Source organism: Nyctereutes procyonoides, unplaced genomic scaffold (assembly GCF_905146905.1).
Source record: "Nyctereutes procyonoides isolate TBG_1078 unplaced genomic scaffold, NYPRO_anot_genome, whole genome shotgun sequence".
Lineage (NCBI taxonomy): Eukaryota > Metazoa > Chordata > Mammalia > Carnivora > Canidae > Nyctereutes > Nyctereutes procyonoides.
The window spans coordinates 5,570,006-5,585,343 of NW_026575132.1; the positions used below are offsets into that span (position 1 = coordinate 5,570,006).

General features: G+C 41.3%; 1 protein-coding gene across 1 annotated transcript in view; it reads right to left on the bottom strand.

Annotated features, from left to right (window-relative positions):
* Positions 1-15,338, bottom strand: part of DNAH7 (dynein axonemal heavy chain 7) — a 226,683-nt gene that overhangs the window by 24,139 nt on the left and 187,206 nt on the right. Inside the window, 6 exon segments of the mRNA XM_055344969.1 lie at positions 751-888; positions 2,427-2,612; positions 5,828-5,989; positions 10,005-10,205; positions 12,655-12,816; positions 14,771-14,947. Of these exon segments, the coding sequence (XP_055200944.1) occupies positions 751-888; positions 2,427-2,612; positions 5,828-5,989; positions 10,005-10,205; positions 12,655-12,816; positions 14,771-14,947 (1,026 nt within the window).

The following is a 15,338-nucleotide window of genomic DNA, read 5'->3' on the forward strand; positions in this document are numbered from 1 at the left end:
AGAGAGAGCGCAAGCTGGGGGGATACAGGCATAGGGAGAGAGAATCTCAGCAGACTCTGCGATGAGCATGGAGCCTGGTGCAGGGCTCAATCCCGGGACCCCGAGATCCGGACCTGAGCCGAAACCAAGAGTTGGACACTCAACCTACTGGGCCACCCAGCCACCACTGCAAGGAGGGTGTGTATGATGAGCTCTGGGTATGACATGCAAGTGATGAATCACTAAATTCTACTCCTGAAACCGATACTACACTATACGTTATATAACTGGAATTGAAATAAAAACTTGGAAGGAGGACGCCAGGTTAGGCTCAGTGGTTGAGCATCTGCCTTCGTCCCAGGGCATGATCCTGGGGTTCCAGGATCGAGTCCCATGTCGGGCTCCCTGCATGGACCCTGCTTTCCCTCTGCCTGTGTCTCTGCCTCTCTGTGTGTGTGTGTGTCTCTCATGAATAAATAAATAAAATCTTAAAAAAAAAACTTGGAAGGAAAAAAAAAAGGATATAATGCACTTGGGCATGGTATCTTTATGACAGGCAAAATGGAATGTTTGTTTAATCAAAACACTGATTAAAAAAAAAAAGCCAACCAAAACCACATGTTCATGTGCTTAATGTTTACACTCATATATAAGGTACATGGGAATTTTTGTCCTTTCCTTAAAATGCTTCTCCACTGTAAGAGGTGGGCACATGCTGTGGAGGCAGCGTCCCCTCCAGCCTCGGGAGCTGGTACCTGCACGGATCCATACCTGGGTGAGAAGAATGTTGTCGAACAGCAGTTGAGTTTCTGACTGATCTTTAGTGATATCTGCATTGGCATTCATCCCAAAGATCTCCGTTGCGGGGTTCAGCGGCAGAGTCTTTGTGTATTCGATGTAGCTTTTGTGCTGCAAGATGAATAACAAAGGGTTGGGAAGTTAGAAATCAATTATCCCCGTAGAACTTTATGAGAAGAGATGATTTTCAATACTCAAGTTATTGAGTGGATGAGCCTATGAAACTGGACACTGGGTGCTTTCACTGTCTTTCAGCATGGGCCAAAGTTTAAAAAGAAAAAACAACAATAAAAAAGGACACATTTAGGAAGAGAAAGAAAACGTTCCATCCAACTGGCATGGATTATAAAAGGGAGAAAGGAATATCCCTGCCATCTCCTTTAGAAAATTTTTTTCTGGGGGAATTATTCAGCACCACATTTGCTGATGATTTGTTCTTAATTTATTGCAATAATTCTTTTTCGCTTTACTCTGATTTTTTTTTGTTTACTCTTGTGATAAATCTATGTAATTCAGAAAAGCAAATATCACTTGAATGATTATTATCCTGAGATAATCACCATTAACATTTCTTTTTACGCATGCGCACACACATTCTATATTTTATTTACATGGACTCTGTCAAAGTTACAAGCCTTTCTTCGTGCTCATATAATCGTACAAATACTCATATACATATATGGTGGGGGGAGGGGAGAGTTGGTCACAGATGGTTTTTCAAAATGAGTTATGTTCCATATCCCTGACTTCATCTTGCCTTTTTTCTCACTTGACAATTCGTCCCTGGAAATCTTGACACTCATGGCCCCGCATGTTGACTCGCTCCACTCATTTAGTGACCTAGGCTCGGGGATGGATTTTCTCTTCATCTCTATTGACATCTGCTCTCAGCCAGCATTAGTCCTAATGGATGATGGGGTTATGGAATGTGGCTCTGTTGCATATGGTCCTACGTTTAACTTTCAACATGTGCCCTTTTGACTTCTAGGAATAAAATGAGAGCCAATTCAACTGTCCTGGGGGTCCCTGGAAGTCTACTGTGTGATAATCTGAAGGCGCACACCACATCTTCCATGAGGGCCTAGAAAAAGTAGCAGAAGGAAATGGACTCTTGCAGTAGGATGGTTCTGGAACTCTCTGCCCCTTCCTACCTGTGTGGCCTTGGGCAAGTCCTTCAACTCTAGTGAATCTGCTTTCTCATTCGTCAAAAGGACAGAATGATAATACCACTGTTACTCTGATACTCTAGTGAGACGAGTACCTGTACAGCTTTGTAAATAAGTAAGCATGACCTTGCTGTTAATGGTTATTGTTGATATTATTTTGTAACCCTTCCCACGTGTATTTCCACTTTAACTGGGGACAATGTCTTTTTGCCAAAAGAATAAACTCATGATAGAAGTTTGGGTCACTAGGAAGCTATCCTTGGGTGAGTGGTGGATTGATGGTTTCTGATAGTCCTCACGTTACAGCAAATGGCAAACCACTAGCTACGTCTGTGCATGAGGTTTGTTCTCTTCCTTGAAGACTGAACAAAGGACACACAATGGTCAGCCAAAAAACAAGGCCTCTAAGGAAAAAAAAATCACCATTTTATCAGAGGAATTTCAGGTTTCCTTGCTTTTAGTTTTCCTGAAGGGCGTACTTACATCACCAGAAGGAGGAACAAAGTAGATGCCGCTGGAGTCGAATTTGTAGCCTGGGTTTTGAACTAGTTCTGGGTTGAAGAATTTGTTCAGGATGCTGCGCAGCGTGCGCCGGTCCCAGTCATCCGTCACCCTGCCTCCGTAATTGCATTCACCTGTCATGTACTGCAGAGCTTCGTAAGGCAGTTCCTAGGAGCCAGGGTTCAAGTCACTCTGCGGGCTGAGAGTTCTCAGTCGTGTGTTACCTACAGAGCTGTGCTTCCTGTTTGCTCCTATTATTAAATTCAACTGCTTACAAAATTGGCATTAAGCACTATTTCCCTTTATATACTTCTCTGCTAATTCCGGAGTCGTCTTCTCCTTGTGTCATTTGTCAATGCTGAGGGCAAAAGTCATCTATTACCTTGGCCCAGACTCTCTCACTACTCAACCAACACAAATGGACCACCTACTATGTGCCAGACACACAATGAGTGAGACCAGAATCCCAGCCATGAAAACCTGGCGTGGCTGACTGACATTCAAGACAAACCCCCTATAAATCAGAGATAATCAGTGTTAGTTTCCTTCATCATCTTTTTTTTATATCCTTCTGGATTTTGGCAATAGGAATCACTATTGTGATATATAAACAATATTGTGATATAGATAAAAAACAGTTCTGCGTATAGTTTTTCACTAAGTCTCATAGGATACCTTTTACCATTTCATGAAATACTCTTTCAAAATATTTTAATTTAAGAAATAAAACCGATGAACATAGAGGAAGGGGAAAAACACAGAGTTTGGGAGTTGGACACTTACCCAACTGAGCCATCCAGGTGACCCACCAAATTGCTTTTTTGAAAGGCTGTAGCAATTGTAGGAATCAGTTTTAAAATTTTTGCTAATTTGATTGACCAAAGATAATACTGTGTTAACTTGCATTCCTACAATATCAGTGAAGTTCATAATTTTTTCGTGTTTAGTAACATTTGTTCTCTGAACTAGTCTTCTACTCATTTTTTAACCCAATTAAAATGTTAATGGCTTTATTTGTATGCACTGTTTTATGAATTATCCTTTTTATTCAGACTTGTGGAAATATTCTTTCCTTTTAGTTTGCTTTTTTTTAAATCATATTCTCTGGTCTGAAGAATTTTTAAATGTTTATGAGTACAAAAGTATTGGTTGTTCATACTGTTCATACTTTTATCATCAGCATAAATACTTAAACAGCGACCTGCAATACAGAGAATTCTATTTCTCGTTGCTCTCAACAGAACTGAGCATTTTCACTTAGGAGAAAAAATTAACAGTTAAACAATAACATTGTTTTTAAATATATTTAAATATATTTTAATTTTTAGCATCACTACACCCAACAGGAGCTTGAACTTAACAACCCCAAGATCCGGAGTCACGTGCTTTGCCTTATTGAGCCAGCCAAGCCCCCCTGTTTTTAATTTTTAAATGTATTTTTAATTGAGATATAATTGACATATAACATTAGTTTCCAATGTGTAACAAAGATTTGATATTTGCACATATTGTGAAATGAACACAAGAAGTCTATTTAGCAAGTCATTACACATAATTATACATTTTTTCTTGTGATGAGAACTTTTAAGATCTATTCTCAGCCACCTTCAAATATGCAATATAGTTTTAACTCTAGTCACCATACTGAACATTTCATATCTTAAGTTTATTTTTGATACTGACATTGTAAAAATGTTTATTCACCACTTGTATTTATCTTGTTAAATTATCTTCTCTGCTCTTCTATGTATTTTCCTCATTTGGATGATTATATTTTTTATTATTATTAAAATCTATGCAGTTATTAAATCAGATAGATTTTAGCTATCTCTTCAATTTCCATTTGTCTTTTTACAATATCTTATTGTTTATGGTAATAAAGCAATGCTTTAAAATATAGCAATTTTTTACTTTTGGATTATATCATCATCTTTGTCCTTTCATGCCCTTCTTTATGTTTTAAAGATTTTATCTAAAAAATCAAGCAGAGGGAGAAGCAGAGGGAGAAGCAGGCTCCCCGCAAGGAGCCCGATGAAGGACTCAATCCCAGGACCCCGGGATCATGACCTGAGCTGAAGGCAGATGCTCAACTGCTGAGACCCCAGGTGTCCCTACAAATAGTTCTAGTCAAACATTATTTTCAAAATAAGATTATTTCTTAAAATAATTAAGAAATGGAAGCAAAAGAAATTTTATGATGTTTATCCTAAGAGACAGTATAGTAGTATATGCTTTTCTTATTATGCATTCACATATTTTAACTTCTTATACATATCTGTTTCAGATAACATCTCTGATATCTTCTGGAAGAATGTAGTTTTCAATGTAGTCTCAATGTTTCTCATTTCTATGTCTATGATATTCTGAACATGTCTATGATATTCTACAAAACTTCATTTTATGTTTGCTAAATTTTGAATTGCTGGCACTTTTAACTGACTCTACTACAGACTATAATATTTTAAACTAGAATATACTCTATTGATAAGAGCCTCTTGTATTTGCCTCCCTCTCCCCCCCCTTTCTCTATGTTCATCTGTTTTGTTTCTTAAATTCCACATATGGGTGAACTTTAGGGACAAAATTCTAATAAAATTTGGAGGGATTCACTCTCAAAAAGTTCCATATCCTTACAGGATGCCTGGATTGATTTAATAAGCAGTTCTTCAAAAAAAAAAAAAAAAGAAAAAAAAAGCAGTTATTCAAAGTTGCAAACATGTTAAAAATCCAACTGATAGACAAGTGGCTAAAAGAGAAAATGGGGAGAGTGTGTGTGTATGTGTGTGTGTGTGTGTGTGTGTGTGTGAAAGAGAGAGAGAGAGAGAGAGAGAGAGAGAGAGAGAGAATTGTAGGGCTTATATGCGGTTGATGTGACAATATTAGACTGTTTGGTTTTTTTTCCCCCCAGAATCCACACCTCAGGTGAACATCAGTGACCTAAAGAGTCTGTTTTCTCCTGATGAATGGCCCAAATCTAAATTCTGGAATAATACAGTACAATCACATTTCTCTAAAAATAAAGTCATGCTCCAGAACAGGAGGAAATCAATTTATATTTTCATTTCAGAGCCTGGCTGATTTACGGTCTTCTCAAATCCTTTTCAAAATAAGCCCAATATGATCATCTCGCCGATTCCCATAGGTGTTTCTATGTCAAAAATAAATAATAAAACATAGGTTCTTAATAGACAAACCAATGTCCTAACTACCTATGATAGCAGTTATGATATCCTATTATAACAAAGTGTTATTTAATAAGCTGTTGCGAATTATCCTATTTATTTTGTAAGAGTAGGAATTAATGAGAAGTCCCTGCTTACTATACAAACACAATGTGATAAAGAACAAAATAGGTAATATTCTTGCTGTGACTTTTATGATACCTCATACTGGTTCAGGAACATGTGGAGTTGCTGTACACTGATTCTTAGGTCAGTCTCATTGAACTCATAAGGAATATTCCACCCCAGGGGTCCAAATTTCCGTCTCTCCTGTACCAAAGCATGAAAGAAGCAGAGGCCATAAAGTAATTTCTTGAATTCCTCCTGTAATGAGAAGAAATGGCACCACATCATTTCCTTCCTCACATTGCATTATGCTTACCATTTTTTAAAATGAAAGTGACTCTTTGTGTTTATAAATATAACCATCCCAAAGTACATTACAACAGAATTCCCTATTTCAGCAGGCTATGTAGGCCAGAAACATGTCCCTTTGTATGCATGTTCAGTTGGCACACGTAGCTATGTACACCTGGTTTTTAGGGAGCACAATCAGCTCGTCTATTTAGTCTTACTAAATCCTATAAGGATTTTGGAGGTTTCAACTGAAGCATAGTGAGGCAAGAAGAATGAACTCCAGTATGTGGTCCCAGACCACCACGGAGAAATTTCAAAGTAGACAGTTCAAACCAATTACGCAGTTCTACAAGAAGGACTTCCAGATGAAAACTTTGGCCTTATGACTTTTCCAGTTACTCTTTAGATAATAAGAAGTCTTACAGTTACTTTGAATGGCAAAGTCAGCCTTGAATCAGAAATCAGAAAGTATTATGCACCCTCCACAAGAATGCTAGAAAATGGTCGAAATAGACCTTGAGAGAGGATTTTGAGAGAGGATTTTGTGAAGGTTTCCTTGGAAAGAGCAGTGGCTGTGCTGGGAGCCCTTTTGCCCCTATCCCCAAGGAGAAAGGAGCATGAGGTGTATCCTCTTAGTCCAAGCTAATGAGAAGGAATTAATGGGGCTCCTCAGAAAGTTGATGCATGTTCCCTGCACCTGGGGTAGAGTGGAAAAGTGCAAAACTTATGCCTGAAAGAGTAGAGCAGTCTTTGGCTCCAGGGTAGTGAACTGAGAGAGGGAAATCAGAGCCCTGCTTCCAATAGTGGGCCGCCCCAGAGTGATCCCAAGGAGCAGATGGGGACCTGGGTTAAGAATGTCAGTCAGGGGATGCGCCTGGGTGGCTCAGTTAGTTAGATGTCTGTCTCTTGATTTCTGCTCAGATCATGATCTCAGGGTTGTGAGACTGAGGCCTGTGTTAGGCTCCATAGTGGATATGGAGCCTGCTTAAGATTCCCTCTCTCCCTCTCCCCCTCTCAAAAAAAAAAAAAAAAAAGGAAAAAGAAAAGAATGTCAGCCAGGGGAAACATTTCTTGGTCTTTTTGGTCAAGAGGACTTGTTTTACCTAAGGACAGGTGTAAGTATCCCCTGTGGAATAAACTGAAAGGAGTGGAGACAAAAGCAAAGTAGCATCAATTTAACCAGAGAGGTGGGGGGAAATGCAGAGTGACAAGTGCTGCGTGGATTCTGGAACTATTTTATTTTATTTCACTTTGTTTTATTTTATTTATTTATTTATTTATTTATTTTCTTTTTTCACTTTGTTTTAGTAAGTAGGCTCCATACTCAGTGTGGAGCCCAGCGTGAGGCTTGAACTCATAACCCTGAGATGGAGACCTGAACTAAAACCAAGAGCGGGACACTCAGCTGACCGAGCCACCCAGACACCCTTAGAACTACTTTCAATATGTTACAGAACCGAGCAAATTGGTAAATGTGCTGATGATGTGGGAGCCAGGTGCTAGTGCAGAAGTGACCTGTGTATATGGAATGAGGGAAAGTGAGGAAGAACCCTGGGCGGATGGGCGGAAGCTGGATGGATCATTACAAATTCATCACTTTTGCAATATGCGAATGAGTACATGCGTGTGCGTGTGCTCGTCTGCATGCACCCGGAGGCGGGTATGCATATTTGTGCACATACATGTGCATGTGTGTGAGACTACTTGCATGTATTTCCAAGTTTTCTCCCCTCAAAGGACCAAGAACCAAAAACAAGGCAGTAGCGCTGGACTCTTCTAGCACCTAGATCTAGGTCTCCATAACCAGGACTTCACAGAAAAATGACCGGTTCCAGGGCTAGATGACAGATGAAACTGCAGCATCTTATGCCAAAAAAGCAAGAAGGCTAAGTAATAACAACAACCACAACCACAATAACAATAAACGATGGGCCCAGTACAGAGGGCCCAGCTTGAGGGTGCTCCCACTGACCAAATCTGGGACCATTTGAGTAAAAGACTTAGGATAGTAAAGAACTGTAAGCCACTGGGGGGGCAGGGACCAAGGAATTCCCGAGTCCATGCCAACAGCACACAAATAAAGGGAGAGGTGGGAGGGTTGTCGCAGAGAGTAGAGGGCAGGTGTCAAGCAAGGAGCCGGAACCCTCATAGGGAACAACCGGGTCAGGCAAGGTACATCAATGGCCACGCAAGCTGGGCCAGGGGTCCATTTTGATAAGAAACAGTATCTCGACGAGGCCCTAGAATGTCTCCCCAGAGACTGACCATCAGTTGCAAGGGGCTCTTATCACACACTGAAGAAATCCCACAACATTGTCTCTGGGTGATCAAGACTCGTATCAACAGTGAAGGATAAATGGATATTGTGTGTCTCCCAGTGTGACAGTCCGAGGCCACAGTTTCACTAATGTAGTTTTTTGGCTAAACATGCATAATTGCATCTAATCACGAAGAAATATCAGACAAGCCCCAAATGAGAAATGTTACTAAAAAAAAAACCTTAAGAGGAGGTAAATTCTTCAGAAATGTCAATGTCTTCAAAGACAAAGACAGGCTGAGGCAATGTTCCGGATTAAAGGAGGCGAAGAGCCACAGCGACTAAATTTTAACCCGAGACCGATCGCTAGTGAGCAGGGAAGATGCTCTAAGGGACATGATTGAATCAGTGGACAGCTCGGGAACACAGACAGCAGATTAGATAAAATCGTGTGTTATCAAATCCACTAAACTAATAATGGTACGAGGGCAAAATAAAATCTCTGTTCTTAAGAAATATGCATCGAGGTGTTTCCTTGGGGGTGAAGGGTTGTGACATATCTGAGTTACCCACAAAAGTCATATGTTAACAGCACGTGAATATGCATCACGGGCGTAGGGCTGGTCTTAGCACTAGTTTCATATAGTTTTCCTTGCCACTTTTCTGTAAGTTAAAAATTATTTCCAAGTACAAAGTCAAAGCAAACATGATGATGAACTCTTTTGGCTTTTGAGGGGATCTGGTTTTTGGTTTGGATGGTGTTTCATAAATGCCTAGACTTCCAATATGTGGGACTTCCACTGGAGAGACCTCTGGCTCTAAAAGAAATGAAGTAAAATTGTGCACAAAGGGCATCTGTCCAGGCTGGCCTGTACAGACGTGCCCTCACCACCTACCCCGGAGGAACCCGCTCTCTCTGGGCCTAATCAACGCGAAAGCCACCCAGACAGCAAGTCTTAGCCCAGAGGATAAGGGTGGACTGAGTTTTAAGCATAGGCGCTTGCTTTCCCTCAGTACCTGGGACTTTTGTTTAATGAAAGTACTTCTTTATTTTTAATGTTGTCTTTTGATGCGTCCTTAAAACATATCCCGATATCAAAAGCGTGAGCTGTTTAATGGCAAAAACTTAACCAAGGTTCACAACCCCTCTTAAAAAGAAACTCTTCCATTTTTAATTATGGCAAAACGCTGTGAAACAATTTTAGGTCACAGACTTCACACACCGAATTCTAATCATGAAAGCAGTGGGTGGTTTCCCCGCTTGCCCAGGGACGCTGAAAAAGACCCTTATGAGTCCCATCAATCAAGGAGTAAAATCATTCTGGCTCTCATTATAGTTATATGGAGGAAATATTTTTATGTTTTAATTTAAAGATACGGCTCCAAAGAGCAAAAGGCTCAGTTAATATCCTGAAACAAGATTCTCCAACCTTGCAGATTTGTACTGGGAATGGCTTACAGCTGACTTTCTAAATGGAAAGCTACATTATTAATGACACCGCAGAAGATCTCAGCTGCGCAGAAATGAGGCCGGTGGTAAAATTAAAATAAAATATTAATACAATTGACTTCAGCACAGTCAATAATCAGTAATCAAAACCAACGGCACTGCAGGGCAGGAGGCCTATTTAATCTGTAGTTTTGCTCAGCCACACACAGCCGTGGTCAGCAGGGGCCACTTGGACTGCGTCGGGGCCGAGGGAGCAAGACTTAGCCATTACTAACAGGCTTTTTGCAGCTGCCAAAGAACTCGGGGTCGGAGATCGGGTCCATGAGGTACGATCGAATGATATTAGCTCGTAAACCTTTCGGGGCTTCATTGGTCATTTTCACGCCATTCTGCAGGACGGACACGGGGAAGCTTGGTGATGGGTAACTTGTCAACCAGATGCGGAAATCGGGATGTGTTGCTTCTGGGCTTAACTCCTGCAAAAAATAAAAATAAAAAAAAAATAAATAAAAGGAAATTAGACATGAATGGGTACGTACAACCTAAGGAACATCTCCAGCCCGTATGTGCATGGGACGGCTTGGAAGTGGGAGGAAACAGTTTTACAAAATAGAACCTACTGCTGCAATTTTGGGCACAAGTCTTAAAATCTGATTCTGCCCCTGAAACAACGTTCTTCGTCGAGAAGGCCCAGAGCGTTGCCATGCTTCTTGGTGAATTTTAATCACGCAACGATCAAGTTCGCAAAGGCATTCCGTAATTTAGAGTTGGCCACACTAGAGACTAGGACATTCAAAAAAAAAAAAATCTCCTATCGTAACTGATGTTGCTGAAATATTTATAGCTATAATTCTCTGCCCGAGGGCCGGATTAAGAACGAGCCATTCTTCTGGCTGTAGCCAGGTTGTGAGAATGAGCAGCATAAGTCAATATTAAGCCAAGCAGAGATGAAAAGAAGGAGAGAGCACTCGGAAAGGGAAAGTATTGAAACATAGTCCTCTGAGCTCTATTTTCTTAAGGGGTGAGTCAGGTGTGCACTGGGGAGGATAGCGGAACACTCAGCGCTTCCTGAAGGTCGTGGGGGCGCCTTCCTTTCCCCTCTTCCTGGTCACTCCTGCTCCTTCTTGCTACCTCCCCCTCCCAACTGTCTGTGGCAGTAGTATCTTAGGGTTTTTCTAAAATTGCAATGCTTTGTCCATAAGACATGTTTTGAGCAGTCATGCGGTAAAGGGGCAAGGGAGAATTAGGAAGGATGCAAAGGTGCCTACATTTTTTAAGAATTACTAAGTAGTGGAGAGTGAGGGTGACCACTTCTCCCTCCCACCAGCTGTCCTGTGCCTGGTGACTTAAACATGACCCAAGGGCCTTTGGGCCCAGTGTGCCATCCATTAGGGACAGCTCTCCTCTCCTTTATGACTCTCCAATGGGGCATATGTGACACAGTTGAACAGGTCATCTCTAGGCCATTCTTATGTCCTGTTCAAATGTGTCACATATGCCCCATTGGAGAATGGCCTAGAGATGGAGGAGCCATGAGGAAAACAGGCACAGATATGAAACCTTTAATGTAACACCTCAAGGATGAGAAGATGTTGGTAAGGCAAATAATCAAAGAATCATTTTTCAGACAGAAATAACATTACGATGGCCTATATTCTTTTTTTTTAAAGCTTTACTTATTCAAGAGAGAATGAGAGAGGAGCAGTGGGGGGCGGGGGGGGGATGGAGAGGGAGAGAGAATCTCAAGCAGCACAGAGCCTGACTTGGGGCTTGATCCCACAACCCTGAGACCATGACCTGAGACGAAATCAAGAGTTGGATGCTTATCCCACTGAGCTCCCCAGCTGCCCCATCATGGCCTATATTCTTGAAAAAGTGTGTCATCCCAATGAAAGCAAAAGAAGCTCAAACGACTAGAGCCTAGAAGTCATGACCAAACCCGAGAAGAAACAAAGGTCAACGAGGAAGCGGGTCGTCAGCCATGATGAGGCTTAAAATATGTCTTCCACGCAAAGTGAAAGTTTTAAGCAGTGAAGCAATATTCATTCACTAATTTAGGAAACAGTTCTGGATTGTCTCTTTGGGCCAGGCATAACTCAAGGTGCTGGAGATGAAGCAGAAGACCAAGCAGACAAAGTCTCTGTTCTCATGGCGCTTGTAGTCTAATGGAAGATAGACAAGATGGTGACAAGTGGCACAAAAGAAAACACGACCCTCTCCTTAAAGTTTCAATTGTATGTCTGGATAGAGCCAGTTATATCCTTAGCTTGGCTAATTAGTAACCCAAGGGACTCTGAGTTAGGAGGGGTCTAGGGTCATGGGTAATTACATCAAATGTTTTTTCTCTGTTGGTCGGAGTCAAGTGCCAGGTTTCCTCAGCTGAGCTACGTGGGGCTGCCTTGCTGGGATTTCCACCTCCCACAGAGGGAAGTGCCACAGCCCATGGCAAGAACAGGTGGGGGAGTCTTCCTCGGGTTTCAGACTGATCCTCTGTGCCAGGGCTACTGTCTGAGCAGGTCAGAAGGGAGAAGCAAAGTTACACCCTGAAGCCTCTGGGTTTAGAGTGGCTTCATGCATTTCTCCCTGAAAAGCCTCCTTTGAAGTTGTCTTTGCTCCACTGCTGTAAGAGTTAAGTTGTTTTCTGCCCTGTGGCTGACTCCCCTCCTTGAGGCTGTTCTCCTGGACGAGGGAGATTCCAATTCACTGCATGAGCCCTTGTCCCTGTTGAGGGGGACTGGGCAAGGGCTGACCATGTGACTTCTTCTCATCTCCCTACTCCTGACGTGAGCCCATCTCTCCTGTAATCCAGCCATGCCACTAGCCTGTAGCCCCCCAAACCAGGGGCAGGTATGGAGCTGAATGACAGTTGTAACACTAGTTATGGGGGGGAATACAAATCTAATAAAAATAAGCTTGCATTTTTACCTCGCAAACTTTCTCAAGGGTTGGCATCCAAGAGGTGGCAAGGTGACAATTCTGAAGAACAACCCATGTTCCTTCCTTGACGGCTTTTTCTATCATCTTCATGGCTATGGGCCCTTGGCCTTGACCAAGAGATAAAGAGCTAAGTTTGGATCCCCCATATCCCTGTGAACAAGAATAGTAAAGATGTTACTTGACAACACATTTTTAAAGAAGAATCAATACTAATCCTACAGAAAATGTTAACCTTAAGCATATTAAAATTTAATTATCCAGCATCCCTCAAAGGTCTAAATATAACACATGCAACCCTATAAAATTCTTACTGATTAAGAATCTTATAAATACTCAGATCGAAAGCAAATCAGCTCATATTGGAAACAGTCATGGCAATACATGGAAAATTCTCTAGGGTCTTTGATTGTTGAGCTATGGAAAAGAAAAAAAAATTAAGAACACTTTCAACGTGAGAAAACAGGAGATGAAAGGACCCTGGCTGCTATGCAGCAACTCCTAAAATCCGGAGCCCAGAAGAAAACTATGAACAGATAGATGAACTTGTCCTGTTTCCTCCACATCTTTGAATAATTCTATATTAATTTGGCCAGTGTATTGAGCTTAGAGAAAAAAATATATTAGCCCCTAAGTTCTATTTAAAAGTTTCTTTAAAGAATTCTGTGGGAATGTTTGTCTGGAATGTATTTCTACTGTAGCCCGATTCATCTGCAGCTTCTGCAACTCCCTGAGATCTTTCTCTCTCGAGCAGTCATCACTGCGATGCCCCTTTGGAAGAGGCCTCCAGTTATGGTCTCGGGCTGCCTCTGAACGTCCACGGCTCATCAACACTAGTGGGTAGAAGCATCAGGAAACAAAAAACAGAGCCAGCTACTACTGTTTCTGGAAGTGGGGATAGGAGGTGAAGACGATGCACTGAGCAGGCCTACGCAGGGCCTAGGGAGTCATCACGTTGTACAACATGGGAAGAAAAATGGGGAGGACGTAGGAAGATCTCAAGAAGTTGAAAAGGTCATGTTGATTTGGAAAGGGTGAGTCCCACCTAAAATGAATTCTTTTGGCATCCACATCACTTCCACTCTGGTCCTTCCTACCATTGCTCTTCCTGGCCTTTTAGCAGCAACCCCCCTGACTAATGCCCTGCTTCCATTCTGCACACAGATAAGTTCTCCTCACTCCAGCCAAGATGGGCTTTAGAAACTATGGATCACCTCGTGTCACTTTGCTGCTTGAAACCCTGCCACATAATCCCACTGTATTCGAAGAGCTGTGCGGCCTTTAAGAAGTCACCCGACCTTCCCATGCGTTAGTGGCCCTCTCTACACAATGGAGATGCCACCATTTACCGCAGAGGATTACTTTAAGAAATAGAAGAGAAATGTGCATTACAAGGTCTGGCCAAATTAACAGTACGTGTAAAGCACAATACAAGTGGTGCTGGTGGTTTTAGAAAAATCAGTATTACTTCCACAAAATGTTACTTTGATTAGACCAAAAAGGGAAAAAAGTCAACCCGACAATGTCCAGTCACCTGTTTATGAAGATTTTCTTATTCTAGGTTGAATGACATAAGAAAATTTGCAGTAAATTCATTTGAATAATTTTTAAAGCCTTGAGATAAAAATATTAGAATGCATTCTAACCTGCTAAAGTCACTGTAATAGAGGATTGTCCTGGAAAGTCAAGAGGGTCTCCCCATAGAGACTGGAGATGTGGCAGGATCAGAGGGGGTGCCTCCCGGGGTCGCTACTCAGGCTTGAATTTATTAAATCAACCCAAGCTCTTGTACTGATGTCATAATGTCAGAGTCCCTTGGTCCCTCCAAAATAAAAATAAGGGGCACCCAGGCCAAATTCTGGTTTTATAATCTGGATATGGAGAATTATTTTTATTGTCCGTGCTGCCATCTAAATAGCATTTTCTTGAGACTCTGCCAACTTTTGGACCTCCCAGTCCTTTCAAAAGCTAAGTGAGTGATAAAATGTTACCTTTCCCTTCCCCACTTAGGATAAGCAAGTTTGTTTTGGAAAACATTTAGTTGGAAAATACTATATTGATCCACTTTTCTAATATCAGATAACCTCATCTATTTTAAGGTACCTACCTGGTCATCAGCAAATTTTAGAAGGGCAGCCATGGGATCCGCTCCAGGAGAGAGCACAAAAATCAGTGGTGAACAGCAGTTGCTATCTCCAAATGCCTTGGATAAATCAAAGGGGGGTGGTTCAATGAACGCACGCCCCAGTCTGTTGGTTATAAATTCTTGCAGCATTGGAATAACCTAGGAAGGACCAGAATATATTGGGAAGAATATTCCAACTTGCTTACAAATTTCAAAGTTCAGATTCAAAGATAATTTGAAACAAAGGACTCTAGCTCCATTAGTGTAGCTATTTGCTAAATGTTGGTGGGATCAAAGCACAACTTTCTGTAAGAAGAGTCTTCTAGATAGAAAAAAAAAGATCAATTATTTAAATAATGAAAGATGAGCATTAGTGACACCAGAATTCAAAGGCATTTTTCTTCCCTTCAGTGAGCATTCAACATGTGGTGAAGAATATAAGAAACCTCAACTCTTAAGTTTTAAAATACTACATTCTCGGAGTCCATAACTCAAACATAGAAATTTGAGAGTGATTGATATAGTACTGGACCATCAAGAAGGAATCAAT